Source organism: Bubalus bubalis, chromosome 6 (assembly GCF_019923935.1).
Source record: "Bubalus bubalis isolate 160015118507 breed Murrah chromosome 6, NDDB_SH_1, whole genome shotgun sequence".
NCBI lineage: Eukaryota > Metazoa > Chordata > Mammalia > Artiodactyla > Bovidae > Bubalus > Bubalus bubalis.
In genome coordinates this window covers 48435873-48451109 of record NC_059162.1, presented here as the reverse complement: position 1 = coordinate 48451109, position 15237 = coordinate 48435873, and the positions used below count along the sequence as shown (strand labels likewise).

The window sequence follows — 15237 nt, the reverse complement described above, 5'->3', positions numbered from 1 at the left end:
ACAATATTTAGCATCATACTAGCTGTAATAGGTGCATAATAATTTTATTTATCTTTCTCCCTCACCTTCTGAATTCCTGACCCTAGCAGTTCTTGGCTATTGGAAAATTAAATTTCTCGTGATAAGAAAATCCAGATTTTCATAATCACTGGCTGAAAGAAGAATTTTCTTTAAGCTCTAGAAGGGATCAGACAAATCTTATTTTGTTTTCTCTCACAGAGTCATGCAGAGTCCATGGCCAGTATGAATTCTATTATAGACAAAGCGCCTTAAAGGTAGATGCCAGAAGTAGAAACACCATATTGACCTATATAGCAAAGAGAGTTTACTCAGTTGTGAGTTTGCTGTAATTTATTACAGTGAAGTATCAAAATGTATAGTTTATTAGATCTGAATTAAATCTGTCCTCTTAATAGCATCTATCTGACTTATATTTTAGTAGGTTTTGTTAATGGGGTAGGGATAAGGTAACAAGGAATTATACGTAACCTGAACCTTATTTAACAGCTTCCTCTGCCTGTGGAAGCCTCTACCACATGTGATGCTCACTCTCATGGGTGGATTGTATTAAACAGGTTAAGAGTCATTGATGTACAGGATTAGAAAATATGGAAGCCAGGCTACTGAAGCATAGCTCACTGGCTTACAATGGTTTTGAACTAAGGAGTTGGGGGGTAAGGAATAAGAATAAGAATATCCAGGGTAGATAGCTACCTAATTAAATACCACAAGTCGCAAGATTTAAATATAGGAAACTATTTTTAAAAATTCAAGGGACTTCCCTGGACCTTATCAACCTTGTATTTTTCTTTTCACAGAATTGTTGTAGGACCTTTAGCCAAAAAAATAACTTGATGCAATTTACATATTTAGAAAGATGAAGCTGAAGGTGATACGTGGGGGGAGAAAAGTTTTGTGTGGAAGGATCTCTTTGAGGAGGTTATTGGAGTAATGTAGATGATAGATTGTGAAGAACTTAACTTTGGTGGTTTTATTAATGAGCAAATTCAGTTTAGTTCAGTTGCTCAGTCGTGTCCGACTCTGCAACGCCATGGACTGCAGCACGCCAGGCTTCCCTGTCCATCACCAACTCCTGGAGCTTGCTCAAACTCATGTCCATCGAGTCAGTGATGCCATCCAACCATCCCATCCTCTGTCGTCCCCTTCTCCTCCTGCCTTCAATCTTTCCCAGAATCAGGGTCTTTTCAAATGAGTCAGTTCTTCACATCAGGTGGCTAAAGTATTGGAGTTTCAGCTTCAGCATCAGTCCTTTCAATGGATATTCAGGACTGATCTCCTTTAGGATTGACTGTTTTGATCTCCTTGCAGTCCAAGGGACTCTCAAGAGTCTTCTCCAACACCGCAGTTCAAAAGCATCAATTTTTCGACACTCAGCTTTCTTTACAGTCCAACTCTCACATCCATACATGACTACTGGAAAAACCATAGCTTTGACTAGGCAGAACTTGGTTGACAAAATAATGTCTCTGCTTTTTAATATGCTGTCTAGGTTTGTCATAGCTTTTCTTCCAAGGAGCAAGTGTCTTTTAATTTCATGGCTGCAGTCACTACCTGCAATGATTTTGGAGCCCCCCAAAATAAAATCTCTCACTGTTTCCTTTGTTTCCCCATCTATTTGCCATGAAGAGATGGGATTGGATGCCATGATCTTGGTTTTCTGAATGTTGAGTTTTAAGTCAACTTTTTCACTCTTCTCTTTCACTTTCATCAAGAGGCTGTTTAGTTTTTTGCTTTCTGCCATAAGGGTGATATCATCTACAAATCTGAGGTTATTGATATTTCTCCTGGCAATCTTGATTGCAGCTTGTGCTTCATCCAGCCCAGCATTTCACGTGATGTGCTCTGCATATAAATTAAATAAGCGGGAAGAAATATCCATAATAATAAATAAGCAGGAAGAAATAATGAGGAAGAAACTAATCTAAAAGCAACATTGTAGTCAATAGATCATGGTGACTAATTTAGATTTCAGAGAAAGAAGGGAAACAAGAGGGCAAAGTGACCCAGGGCACTAGAGGAATGGAGATCCTAAAGGAAATGGGAGAACCAGTTTGGGCAGAAATGTGTTTGTAGATTTCAGGTTTGTGGTGATACATGGTTATTCCAGGGGAAAAGGGCTCATATGCCATTAGAAATAAGAAATGACCTGTCGGTGCAGGGTAATCAGAGTCAGGGACCCAAAGAAAGTCAATCCTCTAAAAGAGGCAGAGGAGAACTTCAGAAGTGCAGAAAGAGAACCACAAAAGAATACATTTGGTAAACAGTGGTTAAGGCAACACTATAATTTAAAAAGCTATGATAAGAAATGTCGGTGCAGAGCTATTTGAAAAAATTAATTTGGTCGCTCATTTTTATTTGAGGATTAGGAAATATTGACAAGCAAAAAGAGAAGCTAATGCTCAATCTCACAACCCAGAGATAACTATTTATATTTACTTAATCACCATTTACATATAGGAATATATCCTATCTGTGTATATGAATAATTAAAAAATAGTCTTCTGTATATGAATATATATTACAAAAATAGGATCAAACCCCAAAATTTAAAATTTGTTTTACATATTGAAGCATTGCATACAACAAAATAAGGTAGTCTGTCAGAAAGCAAGGAACCTATCAAAGACTAATAGGGTTTTCTCAAAAAGACACTGGAACTAACACAATGACTATCCCATTGGTTAAAAATGTGACAATTTGATCATCAGTTAGAATACTGACTTAGGCCAGTGAAACCCATTGACTCACAAGTTTTTAATTATATTTAAAAAAAAAGAAGGGAGGAAGAAAGCTGGGTGGTCCTTGTGTGAGGTCTCATGTGGGTGCTGTTAGGTAGCAGTTAAGACTGGATAATCTAAAGGCTTGACTGAATTAAAAGGGGCTCATTCAAGTAGCTGGTAGTTCATGCTAGTTCTCTCCTGGAACATCAGTAGGCTCTTTGCCTCAAGCTCCTGTATGTGGCCCCTCCATGTGTCTTGAGCGTCTCACAGCCTGGCTATTGTGTTTCAAGAGGGAGCATTTTAAGAGCAAATATTCTAACAGACCCAGGAGGAAGCTGCATGGCTCTTTGAGACCTAGCTGCAGAAGACCAGAACTTCATTTCCTCTGCATTCTGGTGGTCAAATGAGTCACTGAGGCAGCCCAGATTCAAGGGGAGGAAAGTAAGACCCAAGCACATGATCTGAGGAACACTGTGCCCATGCAGGAAGGGACAGAATTGATGGTGATCACTTAGGTGACTGTAAGCCATGTCTTAATTGGTCAGTGTTAGATACCATGTATTATCTTCTTGCTATGGTGGGTAAGAATTTAACTCTCCCACCTCTATCTCCTTTCCCTTCTTTCTTCCCATGTAGTTAAAGTAATTTGAGTTCCTCTCACAGTTTCTTCGAAAACTTTATAAACATTTTTATTTTGGGTTTGTAGCACCTCTTGATCCTTTAAGGTGAAGATGTTTATGCTTCTGTCCTTCCAGTTTTTGTCATTTGCATGTGAACTTTAGTATCACTAAGATTTAACAGTATTTGCCTTATATTCTATAATCATATTGCATTTCAGTTGATCCTACACAGAGAAAATGAAGTGTTTCTTATGATTGTATTAAAATAGTTCACTGAACAGCTAGGATTATTTTTCCTATCTAATTTTTGCTTAGACTATTTGCCTTCTTTTTTTCCCCTTGTAACATATGCCTTTATCATGTATTTGAATTGTCCCATCTCTTCAGTCAAATTCCCCAGATACCTGCCCCTGGAGCTCTCCATTCTCCTGCCCTCTAGGTGCGCTTGTTAATGTCCCAGGCTTCCTACCATTACTCTTCTGGTTTGAGGCCACTGCTTCTTTACCCCATATCTGTCTTGGTTTATTCACTCATGCTATAGTATATCCTCATATTTTCCAAGAAAGGGGGTAAAGGAGGTATACTCTCGAAATCTTCAGCAAGTTCTGAAAATGTTTTTATTTTCAGGCCGTCTAGTTGCATCAGTATCTCTGTGGATGGCATATAGATAAACAATCATATTTAATCAGTTTTCTATCTTTATGTGTTTTTTAAGTTTTACTGTTGTATATAACTTGCATAAACATTCTTATGTCTTCATATTTGTGCCTATACATAGTTATTTCAAAGGTTAGTTTTGTGGGGTTCCTGGGCAAATGGTATTTACATTTTTAAGGATAGTGACATGTTCTACTAAAATTATCTTTAGAAAGGTTACCCAGTGTCCTCCAAAGATGTATGTGTGTATGTGATTGAATTGGTTAACAGGTAGGGAGTGTTATGTGTAAATGGTCCTTTTCATCAAGAGATTGGTTGGTTTTGTTGTTGTATCTGTTTGTTTTTGTCTTGTGAATGCTGTCAGTTCATAGGGCTAAGGAACTCTGAGGAGGATAGGCCAGAATTTTCTGTGCAGAGTGGAACTGATACCTCTGAAGAAGATAGACAGGTACTTGGACAGTCATAAAATATTTGAAGGGTTATAATATGAAAAGAGGGGCTTCCCTAGTGGCTCAGATGGTAAAGAATCTGCCTGCATTGCAGGAGACCCATGCTCAATCCCTGGGTTGAGAAGATCCCCTGGAGAACAGAATGGCAACCCATTCCAGTATTCTTGCCTGGAGAATTCCATGGACAGAGGAGCCGGGCGAGCTGTAGTCTATGGGTTTGCAAAAGAGTTGAATGCAACTGAGTGACTAACACTTTCACTTTCATATGAAAAAGTGATTTTGGATAGCCAGAATCTGGAATAGGACTAGCGGGTAGATGTCAAAGAGGGTACAGATTAGTTCTGGAACTTTTGGAAAGCAGCTTTAGAAGATGCTACTCCTCTTAACACAGAGTTTTCCATGCTGAGGGGTAAACTGGAAGAACTTTTGTAGAAGGGATTTAAGAAATCTGTGGGTAATTGAAATAGGCAATCTTCAGAGGCCATCTCAATCTCACCACATTTTGATGGTCATAAGCATAAACTTGTCATGAAGAAGTTAAGTTCAGCTTGGATGCAGTATAGTTGTGCAAAGTGAGGTATAAAGTTGATACAACCTACTGGGCAAGTAAAACAGGTGAGTCTTCCTTTAGAAGTACTTAATTTCTTTTCCAGCATGAATATTTTTTATGCAGCAATTAGAAAGTAGCATTAACTACTTTTTGAGGAGTGATTATTAATATATAGTAAAATAGCAGTAGTGAACCTACATTTTTGTCCTAATTGTGATGACGATCTGTCTTTCCTATCATCTGCTCATTGTCATCACCTCAGGCATGGCCCTTAGTCTTGTGTAGTCATCCAGGGATCAATGACTAGAGTTGAAGGCTTGTACCTAGGCAGGAAAGAATACATCCTTTCAGGACTTGTTCAAACTTATTTAATCTTCTTAATAGCTGTGGTAAGAAAAAGTACCTGGTTCTATTTCACTTTTAACCTTAAAAAAAAGTGCTTTTTTGCAGTGCTTTTTTGTTTTAGTATTTTTCCTGTTTGCCATTAGTATGCATTGTGTCTTATTCTCACATCAGCTCTGTCATAAGGATGGTATTCTGCTTGTTTTACACATGGAGAAACTGAGGTTTTGGTCTTCTTTGCCCAAGGTCACCCGGGAGAGCTACGGTTCAAATCTTGGTTTTCAGACCACAGGCCCATAATCATTCATTAACTATCCTTGCCTCCTTAAACTTATCTGCTTAATAATCATCATGAATTGCCCAAAGAGGATGATGTTTTGCAGACTTTCTAAGCAGTCAGTTAGCCTATAAGTCTTCATGGCAATTCTATCATGAGTATTAGGATCAAGAGGTCATGGCATCCAGAGACCTCTCATCTGTCAGTTAACCATAACTCTGTCATTCTGTTTTATAAAGTGATGAAGATCATGGTGGTGGCAGTGACAGCCATACAGTCCTAACAACAGCTCTGGTACAAAGTATTCCTCATATTTTAAAGAGATCTGGAAATGGGGTTAGGGAAGTTCATCAGTAGACAAGAGGTCATGGGATGATGAGGGACTCTGCTTGTGTGCTCACTGAGAACCTGCTTCTAGCTCGTTTCCTTCTGATTGGTAGCTATTACATAGGTCTCAAGTTCCCCTACCTCTTTTAGTTGCCTGCCCACTTTTCCTGTCTTGCCTTCACTAACCTGAATGTATCAAGGTTTGGAGATTAATCATCTATCTTTTTTTGCTCGTAGCAAGTTTATGATAACCTCTAATGCTGCTCTACCGATCTCTTTAAAGAAATTGAAATTGAGATATTTTTCTGTTTTCATTTTCGGGTGGAATACTAACGTTCTCATCAGGGTGCACTGACCCTCTCAGAAATAGGTCCGAAGGACTCTTTTAGGATTTTGATTTTGGAGGTGATTCTCCTTTACACTGGTTAGCAGGCGAGGCTCAACTCAGGAAACATGGGCCAGGCGCTGCACTAAGCTTTACAGATAGAACAGGAAATGAGAAACAGGGGATGCAGGTATTTGCAGGAGGCTAAGTACAGTAACAGACAGGAAGGGGTCAGAAGAAACTTTTCTAGTGGAATGTATCAGGTCCACCTAGATAATAGTTGCAGGTTTTGATGAGGGCTTTTGTAAATCTTCCCTAATTATGATTTCAGAGAAGTAGGGAGCTAGTTTCCTTAGGACTTCAATCTCTAGGTAGGACAGTAGCTGTTTAACACTAGTGTATATGGGAATCAACTAGAGGACCTGTTAAAACTAGATTACTGGTGTCACCCCCAGGGCTACTGATTCAGTAGGTCTGGGATGGGGTCCAAGAATAAAATATGCAAATTTAGCAAGTTCCTGGGAAATGCTAATGCTGCTAGTCTGGGAACCACATTTTGAGACTCTTTGGCTTACAACTAACTGATTCTCTTTAGAAAGAGGGAAGAGAATTTAAGAGAAAGGTCAGGATGTTATGCCCATTTTTTTCAAAGAAAATCTAGAGGAAATTTTTCAAAATGTGAAAAATTTGTATTTTGGCCATATTTAGATAAAAACAATGAACCAAAAATACTATTTTTACTAGTAACTTTTAATACTTAAAGAATATCATAAAGTCAGGTTTAACCTGATATTTGATTAATAGGTATTTTTAATTTTGTTCCAAATTGAAAGGAGTTGGAAGAAGTAATCTTTTAAACTCTCAAAAAAGTCTTAGACATAGTATATGTCATGAACATATTTTTTGTTTTTAAAAAGTTAACTAGAGAGTAATTCATAGAATTCTCTTTTAAAGTTTAAGGGTATTGCTACTATTATCATTTCAGTATTTTACATGACTATGAGGTGTCTTTTAAATCTTTTTGAAGTTGCATAAAATTCAAATTAAAAATAAATTTTAGAATTGGATCTCATCTTTGGAAAAACTGTTTATTTGAAAGACACAGTGAGTAATTAAGCAAGGATTTTGAGTGACCATAGGAACACATTAACTCACAGTACAGCGGTATGGACGATCGTATTCTCTAAACATTGGATACACTTTTCTAGAATAGCATAGACTTAAAAAAACTAATCAAAAGAAGAAGAAAATCGTTAAGAATAATGGATTGAATGAGGAGCTGCCTTTAACTGAGGAGGGAAAGGCAATGTTATGAATGAGAGAATTTATCTTTAAGAAAAAGTAGGAAATGTTTATTATATATCTGAATCTATTATAATGAAAGATTATACTAGTAAAAATATTTCCAAGATTTTTACATCTGGTTCAAGTAACAATCTTACTAAAATAACTTTTTTTCATTTCATCTTCTGTCCTCTGTGGCCCCAGTCATATTGTTTGTAGTTTTATACTATTTGCAAGGCTTTTCTCCCTTAACCTATTCACTACAGAATTAAACTATGGAAGGAGAGAAGAGAAGAGCATTTCAACTTGAGAATTTTATTTGAATGGTTTGTCATTGAAAACAATTTCTTGTTTTTCTGACCTTTTCTTAATTTAACTATTCTGACCACTTCTTTTGAAACAACTCACCTAAACTTGAAACAAATCACTCAAACTAAAACTAAGCCCACAAACTATCCAGGAACCTGGACTATGAGTGACATTTTTTCTCCTTTTCTCTTTAAAGTGCTTTTTTTTTTTTTCCCTGCTGGATGACTTAAGAGAGGCAAGATGCTTGTTCTTTATTCATTTCCACATCTCCTAGCTGGGAATGTGATTCCTATTACATATTAAAATGAAAACATTCACCTGCCATTTGGAATTAATTATAATAAAATTCATAATAAAATAAAGTTAGGTGTGGCCTGCCTATGTCTATCCTGGTTTTACCATTTTACCATCAAAAATCCTACATCTCATGAAACCCCTCCCTGTGATGCAAAAAAATCATGGCAACCATGATTTGCAGTTCTCAATAATGGTTCATTTGTTGTCACGTCACTCTGAATGATGCAACTTAAGTGTGTTGTAATCATGAACAATAACAGTCATCCTTGACTTTGCCCATTGGATTAATGCTGTATTTTTATTGAAACAGTGTTAGCTTAATTTATTAGCACTGTACATATTGTGACCATTTTTTCTAAGAGTAGATAATGAAAATGACAACAGTTATGATACCACCAAACTGCCACAAGCATGACCAAGAAAGAAGGTTATAGTAGTTTTTATATATGGAAATATACATAGTATATATTATTGTGTATAGTGATATGTTATCATAGATGGATAGAAAAACAATTAGGAAGTTGGATAACCAAGGCAGAACATACTGCACAATATGCATAAAAGAATTTTGAGTTGAATTGTGTCCCCTGCCCCACCCTCACCTCAAATGTATATGTTGAAATCCTAATCCCCAGTACTTCAGAATATGACCTAATTTGGAAATAGGGTCATTACAGAGATAATTAGTTAAGTGAAAATCAGGCATACTTGAGTAGTATTGGTCCTTAATCCAATATGATTGGTGTCCTCATGAAAAGGGGATTTGGTCACCAACATGCATACAAGGAAAACGTCATATGAAGATTGGAGCTGAGCTGCCAGAAACCAAGGAACGGTTAGAATCTAGGAGAAAGGTCTAAAATAACTTCTTCCCTAAAACATTCAGAAGGAGCATGGCCCTGTTGATCCTTGGTCTTCGACTTTTGGCCTCTAGAACTGTAAGATAATACATTTTTGTTGTTTAAGGCATTCAGTTTGCAGTACTTAGCTATGGCAGCCCTAGCCACCAACACAGGCCTGGTGGAGAAGAGGATGTAAAAGCACCTGAAGAGACCAAATCTCACAGGTCTGGAATAATACAGGCAGATACATCTTAATCTGTGCTTTTCTCATCTTGCAAAAAGACACCAATGCTCAAATGAAAATAGCAGGCATTGACTTAGCTTGGATATTCCACATGAATGTACACATTTTATCCCCTTGATTGCTCTGTGAAACTGAGTAAAGCTGGATTTCCTGATTCAGAAGGTACAACTAAAATATTCTGTAGGTGAAAGAAGGGGGGAATTTTGGTAACAGATGTGATAGCTTCTTATATAGAGCTGATTCTGTCAGATCTTACCAATGATCATTCTTTCTGCAGTATATCAAATGATTTATTGAATCACAGCAACAAAAAGATGTCCCCCTCCATCTTTGGTATTTTGATTTGAAAAATGGATTTTCAAACTGAATTTTTGATTTCTGTGAAGATTATAAAGAAACCACATAAAACATGAAAATTGTTGATATATAAAAACAAGTTAGATTTTGCTCATCTATCTACATTTTATAGCAGACAGTACTATTGTCAACTTTGGCAAATTTCATTCAGTCTATAAACTTCTTACCAAGGAAAGTGAAAAGATATTACCCACTAGATGTCTTCTACATCTTGTATACAATCCTGTTAAAGGAACGTGATTTGCTTACCTGTGACACTGAAGCTTTCATAATGAAAGTTCTTGTTCATCTTTCATTTACTCAAAACCTGAAGAAACACTTAATGAGATATTTGACTTTATGGAGATGGAAGGACATAATCTTTGTGGACAAGAGCCTACAAGTAGCTATGACTGCTGCCAGCAAATGTTGGCCTGCTCTGCAAGCATATGTTCAGAGTGTGAGGCAAGAGGAATGTCCTTTAGTTTGGAAATAGATTGAGGATGAGAATGCATAAAAATGTTGCAGTGAAACGGATATTTATGTACTGGTTCTCCAAAATGATGATAGTTGAAGAGGCCATAAGGAGATAGAAAACGGTGAACTATCAGTACCTGCATCGTTTGATGTTATGTGCAGATTGTGAAATTGCATACAATGAAATGAGAAAACTTATACAGTGAAATACTGGCTCAGGTTTTTGGAAATAAGACTGCCTCGGAACTCAAAAATGTTACCAGAGAAGAGTAGCTACATTAAATAGAACTTTTTTTATACTAAAACTATAACTTACTGGAATTCATTGAGTATGCTCTAGGGTATCTTAAAATGATATGTATTTTAGACATTTTAGAAATAGATGGCATATATGATGAATTTATGCATACAAATGATCTTGCAAACTACTGGTCTACCAGAACAAGCCTGTAACTACAAAGTGAATGAATATTGTTAGAGAGCTGGAAACTTAATTCTTATAACTCTAAAAGCCTACTATTGCTAATAAGTAAAATTTTATGTATTTTATGCTTAAACAACTTTATTGAGGAAATATTTAGCTTGAGATCATCATATTTGACTGATACCAGTAATGTGGACCTCTAAGAGCACAGTTATAAGTCAAAGTAAATTTTATATTTAACTGTAGTTGTTTTAATCCTGCAAAAAATAAGGATATCCTAAAGGCTGCAGACATTTCAGAAAGGTACTATTGGAAAAGGAGATAAAGAGTGAAAATATCCTACTATGTCATGGATAAAAAGATATAATTTTTTTTATTAAATATGGGTAACAACTGTTTAGTCCTATTGTATTTGCATTCTTCTTTTAAAAAGTCTTATATTTATGCTTCTGAAAACATAATATAACCTACTAAATTTCAATATCAAAGAGAAATAAAAGATCATAAACATTATAAAAATATATTTTTCCACAATTTGATTTGTTTGATTAGTCCCACTATTAATTACTAGTTACTGATATTAACTAGTTCTATTATTTAAATAAAAGCATTTACTGTAATAGAAAAGAAAATAGTACAGAATAATATAGAATCTCAAATTCACACATATTTCTGTGTTAAAGTAACAACACATGTGGATAGTTATTTCCCATGTATTGTCATGTGTTTTTGAACTGCTATGGCTGTGTCCAGTCACCTCTAAAATGTTGATCATCTTCCCCATCACCCTCCACATGCACAGAGCTCATCTTGGCTATTGTCTTCATCTCTCTGTTGTCCTTTCTTCTTCCTCATAACCCATTTCAGTTTTACTAAGGACAGCGAGTTTGAGATGATGGGAAGTTTTAGTTTTAGATTTATCTTGGAAAAACTAATTCTTGCAATCCAGCTCTCAATGTTTAACCCCTAAAATAACTTACATAGAGAAGAACTGAGACTCTTAAAATAAAAAGTCCCATTCATTATCATTTTCTAAAATATTGCTTTATATTGTTCCCATTTGGAAGGCAGTGTGCTATAAACAGTGGGAAAAATGTTTCTGAAGTTGTATATCTCATGTTTTGAGGGCATGCATGCTAAGTCATTTCAGTCGTGTCTGACTCTTTTGCAAGCCTATGGACTCCAGCCTTCCAGGTTCCTCTGTCCATGGGATTCTCCAGGCAAGAATAATGGAGTGGGTTGCCATGCCCTCCTCCAGGGAATCTTCCCAACTTTGAAATCAACCCATGTCCCTTATGTCTCCTGCATTGACAGGCAGGTTCTTTACCACTAGCACCATCTGGGAACATTTTGAGGGCAGGTGGAACTATTTCTTTTGGTGTATAATCATAATTCTGATTTAATTGGAAGTGCTATAATGATTCCATTAACCTAGTAACACTTTTAAAATTACATAACATTTTTGGAATGTATACTTTTAGTTTTATTTCTAATGGTTATTAACAGTATAATACTTTTTTGGTTATTAAATTAGTGAAATGTACTAAGCATTATGTTTCTAAATTCAGAAAGGTCCCCAAAGTATGTGTTTTAGTTAGAGGATCTTCTGATTGACAAATATATTTTTCAGGTCAAATATGATAGATAAGGTTTAACATGTGTTGTTACATTTGGCAAGTGTGTGTCTGCTCATAGGCTTATATTGTTATTGAGAAAGTGAAGCACACTTTGGAAATTTTTAAGGTGTGTCTAATGGATATAAAACTACATTCCGATTAGATATTTAATTGCTATAAAATTACTCAACTTTTGAAATTCACACTACCATGATCAGTATTTCTATGGTAATTTGAGAACGCTGTTACTCATGGCTATTTGCAGAATTCATTAGTTCAGCATGAGACTACTGCTTGAAATCTGTCTGAGTGAACATTATGTACGTAAATGAACATAAGTGTGCAATATGTTGTCTTTAAAATATACTGTAGAATTCTAATGACATTTCTAAGTTTTCATAAAGAAGATCACTTTAGCAGACTTGGTTTGTGTTTATATTGATCATTGTTTTATGCCAAGAAGCTGTTGAATGTCTCTTCAATGATTGGAGATTTTGATAAGAACGTTAACCCTGACATGATGTTTTATATTTATCACCCAGAATGATGGTGTGCTGGTGTACGTTGGGAATTTCCGCCTGCTTGCAGAACTTTCCAGCCCTTTTGTGAATCAGCGGTAGGTTACTGATATCATTAATTATTTTATACTTGGGTTGTTTAGTTTAGGGAAATGTTTTCCTCAAGATCCTAGCTATAAAAATGAGAATATGTGATATGAATTATCACCATTGTACAAATGAGGAAATTGAGCCTTGGAAAGGTGAAGGAAACTAAGCCAAGATTGGTGGTGACCCTGGCTCTTGAACCCAGCTCCCTTTGTGGTATAACAATACTTTGTTTTACTGGATTTATCTTGGGCCCAGTTAATATCCCTGATACCAACTTCCTCCTGTTCCCAAATTTTGATACCAACATTATGTTGTCCCTCTTTTAAAAGAATCTTTTAATTTTAGATTTACAGAAAAGTCACAAAAATTACACAAAAACTCCCACAAACCCTTCACCTAGTTTCCCCTTTTGTTAATATCTTACATTATCATGGAACATTTGTCAAAACTAAGCCAGCATTGACTCATTATTACTAAGTAAACTCCAGACTGTTGGATTCCCCGAGTTTTTCTATTAGTGTCTTCCTTCTGTTCTATGATTCAATCCAGGCTGCCACGTTGCATTTAGTTGTCAGTCTTCCTCCCCGATCTACCCTGGTCTGTAACAGATTCTTAGTCTCTCCTTGTTTTTCATGACCTTAACATTGTTAAAGGATACTCTCCAGTTATTTTGTAGAATCCTGCAGTCTAGATTTACCTGTTTTTCTCATGACTAGGCAAAGGTTATAGGTTTTTGAAAGAAATCCAATAGAGGTGAAGTGCCCTTCTTGTCACTTAAAAGCTGGCTTAAAACTCAACATTTGAAAAAGCTGGCTTAAAACTCAGCATTTAAAAAATGAAGATCATGGCATCCAGTCCCATCACTTCATAGCAAATAAATGGGAAAACAATGGAAACAGTGACAGACTTTATTTTGGGGGACTCCAAAATCACTGCAGATGGTGACTGTAGCCATGAAATTAAAAGATGCATACTCCTTGGAAGAAAAGGTATGACAAACCTTGACAGCATATTAAAAAGCAGAGACATTACTTTGCCAACAAAGGTCCATCTAGTCAAAGCTATGGTTTTTCCAGTAGTCACGTGTGGATGTGACAGTTGGACTATAAAGAAATCTGCGTGCCAAAGAATTGATGCTTTTGAACTGTGGTGTTGGAGAAGATGCTTGAGAGTCCCTTGGACTGCAAGGTGATCCAACCAGTCCATCCTAAAGGAGATCAGTCCTCATTGGAAGGATTGATGCTGAAGCTGAAATGCCAATACTTTAGCTACCTGATGCAAAGAACTGACTCATTTGAAAAGACCCTGAGGCTGGGAAAGATTGAGGGCAGGAGAAGGGGATGACAGAGGAGGAGATGGTTGGATGGCATCACCGCCTCGATGGACATGAGTTTGAGCAAGCTTGGAGAGCTGGTGATGGACAGGGAAGCCTGGCGTGCTGCAGTCCATGGGGCCGCAAGGAGTCAGGCACGACTGAGCGACTGAACTGAACTGCCCTTGTCACATATCAGGAGCTGTATGATATCCATGTGACATCACTGGGGGTGTGAACGTCCACTGTGTGGTTGAGGTGGCGTTTGACAAGTTTCTCTGCTGTGAAGTTTTTCCTTTTCCTTATTCTCTTCTTTGAAAGCAAGGCACAAAGTATGTAACCCATTCTGGGGAGAAATTAAGCTCCACCTCCTGGAGGGAGGTAGTTGTCTCCCTACCTCTCATTTTGACAATGGCTTTATTATTATCATTTCTTACCATTATCTTGTCATTTAACAGGGTCTGCTGTAATTTTTTCTGTGTAATGTTTAGCTGCTCCTTTCATTCCATACACATGGTCCTAGTTTAGGGCCTTTAGGATCTTGTGGGTGATTGATAGCGGTCTAACTGACTTCCTGACTCTCCATTCGCCCACTCTCCAGTCCTTTCCTCATAATGCCTCCAAGTCATCTTTCTCTTGTCCCACTTTCAGTGCCTTACTTTCTTACTAAATGCTGTGTCTTCTTTAGAGTCGTCTCTGAACTTTTGAAGCTCTCTGTGATGTGCTCCATGTCTCCAGCCTAATTTTTTACCTAATTACTCATTAGAGTTAGTTTTATACCTTTAAACTGTCTCACACACCTGTGGATTTTTCTCACGTTTCCTCCTTTATTCATATCCTCCATTTTCCCTCCATCTTTGAAAAATTTGCCTATCTTTCAAGTTGTAGGTCAAAGTCCCAAACCCAGGGAAAGCTCCCATGATTACATGTAGATTTTTGTATCTTAGTGCAGAGATACCTCAGAGAATTGAGAGTCAAATCAGACTCATGTGCATTAGGGAGCTTACCCTGTATCAAGCCTTACTAATAATCCCAAGGATACAAGTAATCATGAGACACTGGCAAAGCATGATGATGTTCAGGACCATCAGCAAGGCTCCCTAAGTTTTTTTTTGCATTGAGCACATTCTGGAATGAGGTTACCTATGAGGTCTCTAAGTGATATGTATGGTTCATATTGCTGACATAAAGTAGCTGTCT

The 15237-nt window shown here is 36.9% G+C and overlaps 1 protein-coding gene across 5 annotated transcripts in view; it reads left to right on the top strand.

Annotated features, from left to right (window-relative positions):
- The window catches only part of TLCD4 (TLC domain containing 4), a 69677-nt gene that overhangs the window by 38056 nt on the left and 16384 nt on the right, over window positions 1-15237 (top strand). For all 5 annotated transcript variants that reach the window (XM_006075770.3, XM_006075769.3, XM_006075766.3 and 2 more), the window contains exon 6: window positions 12660-12733. In XM_006075770.3, coding sequence (XP_006075832.1) covers window positions 12660-12733 — 74 coding nt within the window. The remainder of the gene's footprint in view (window positions 1-12659; window positions 12734-15237) is intronic.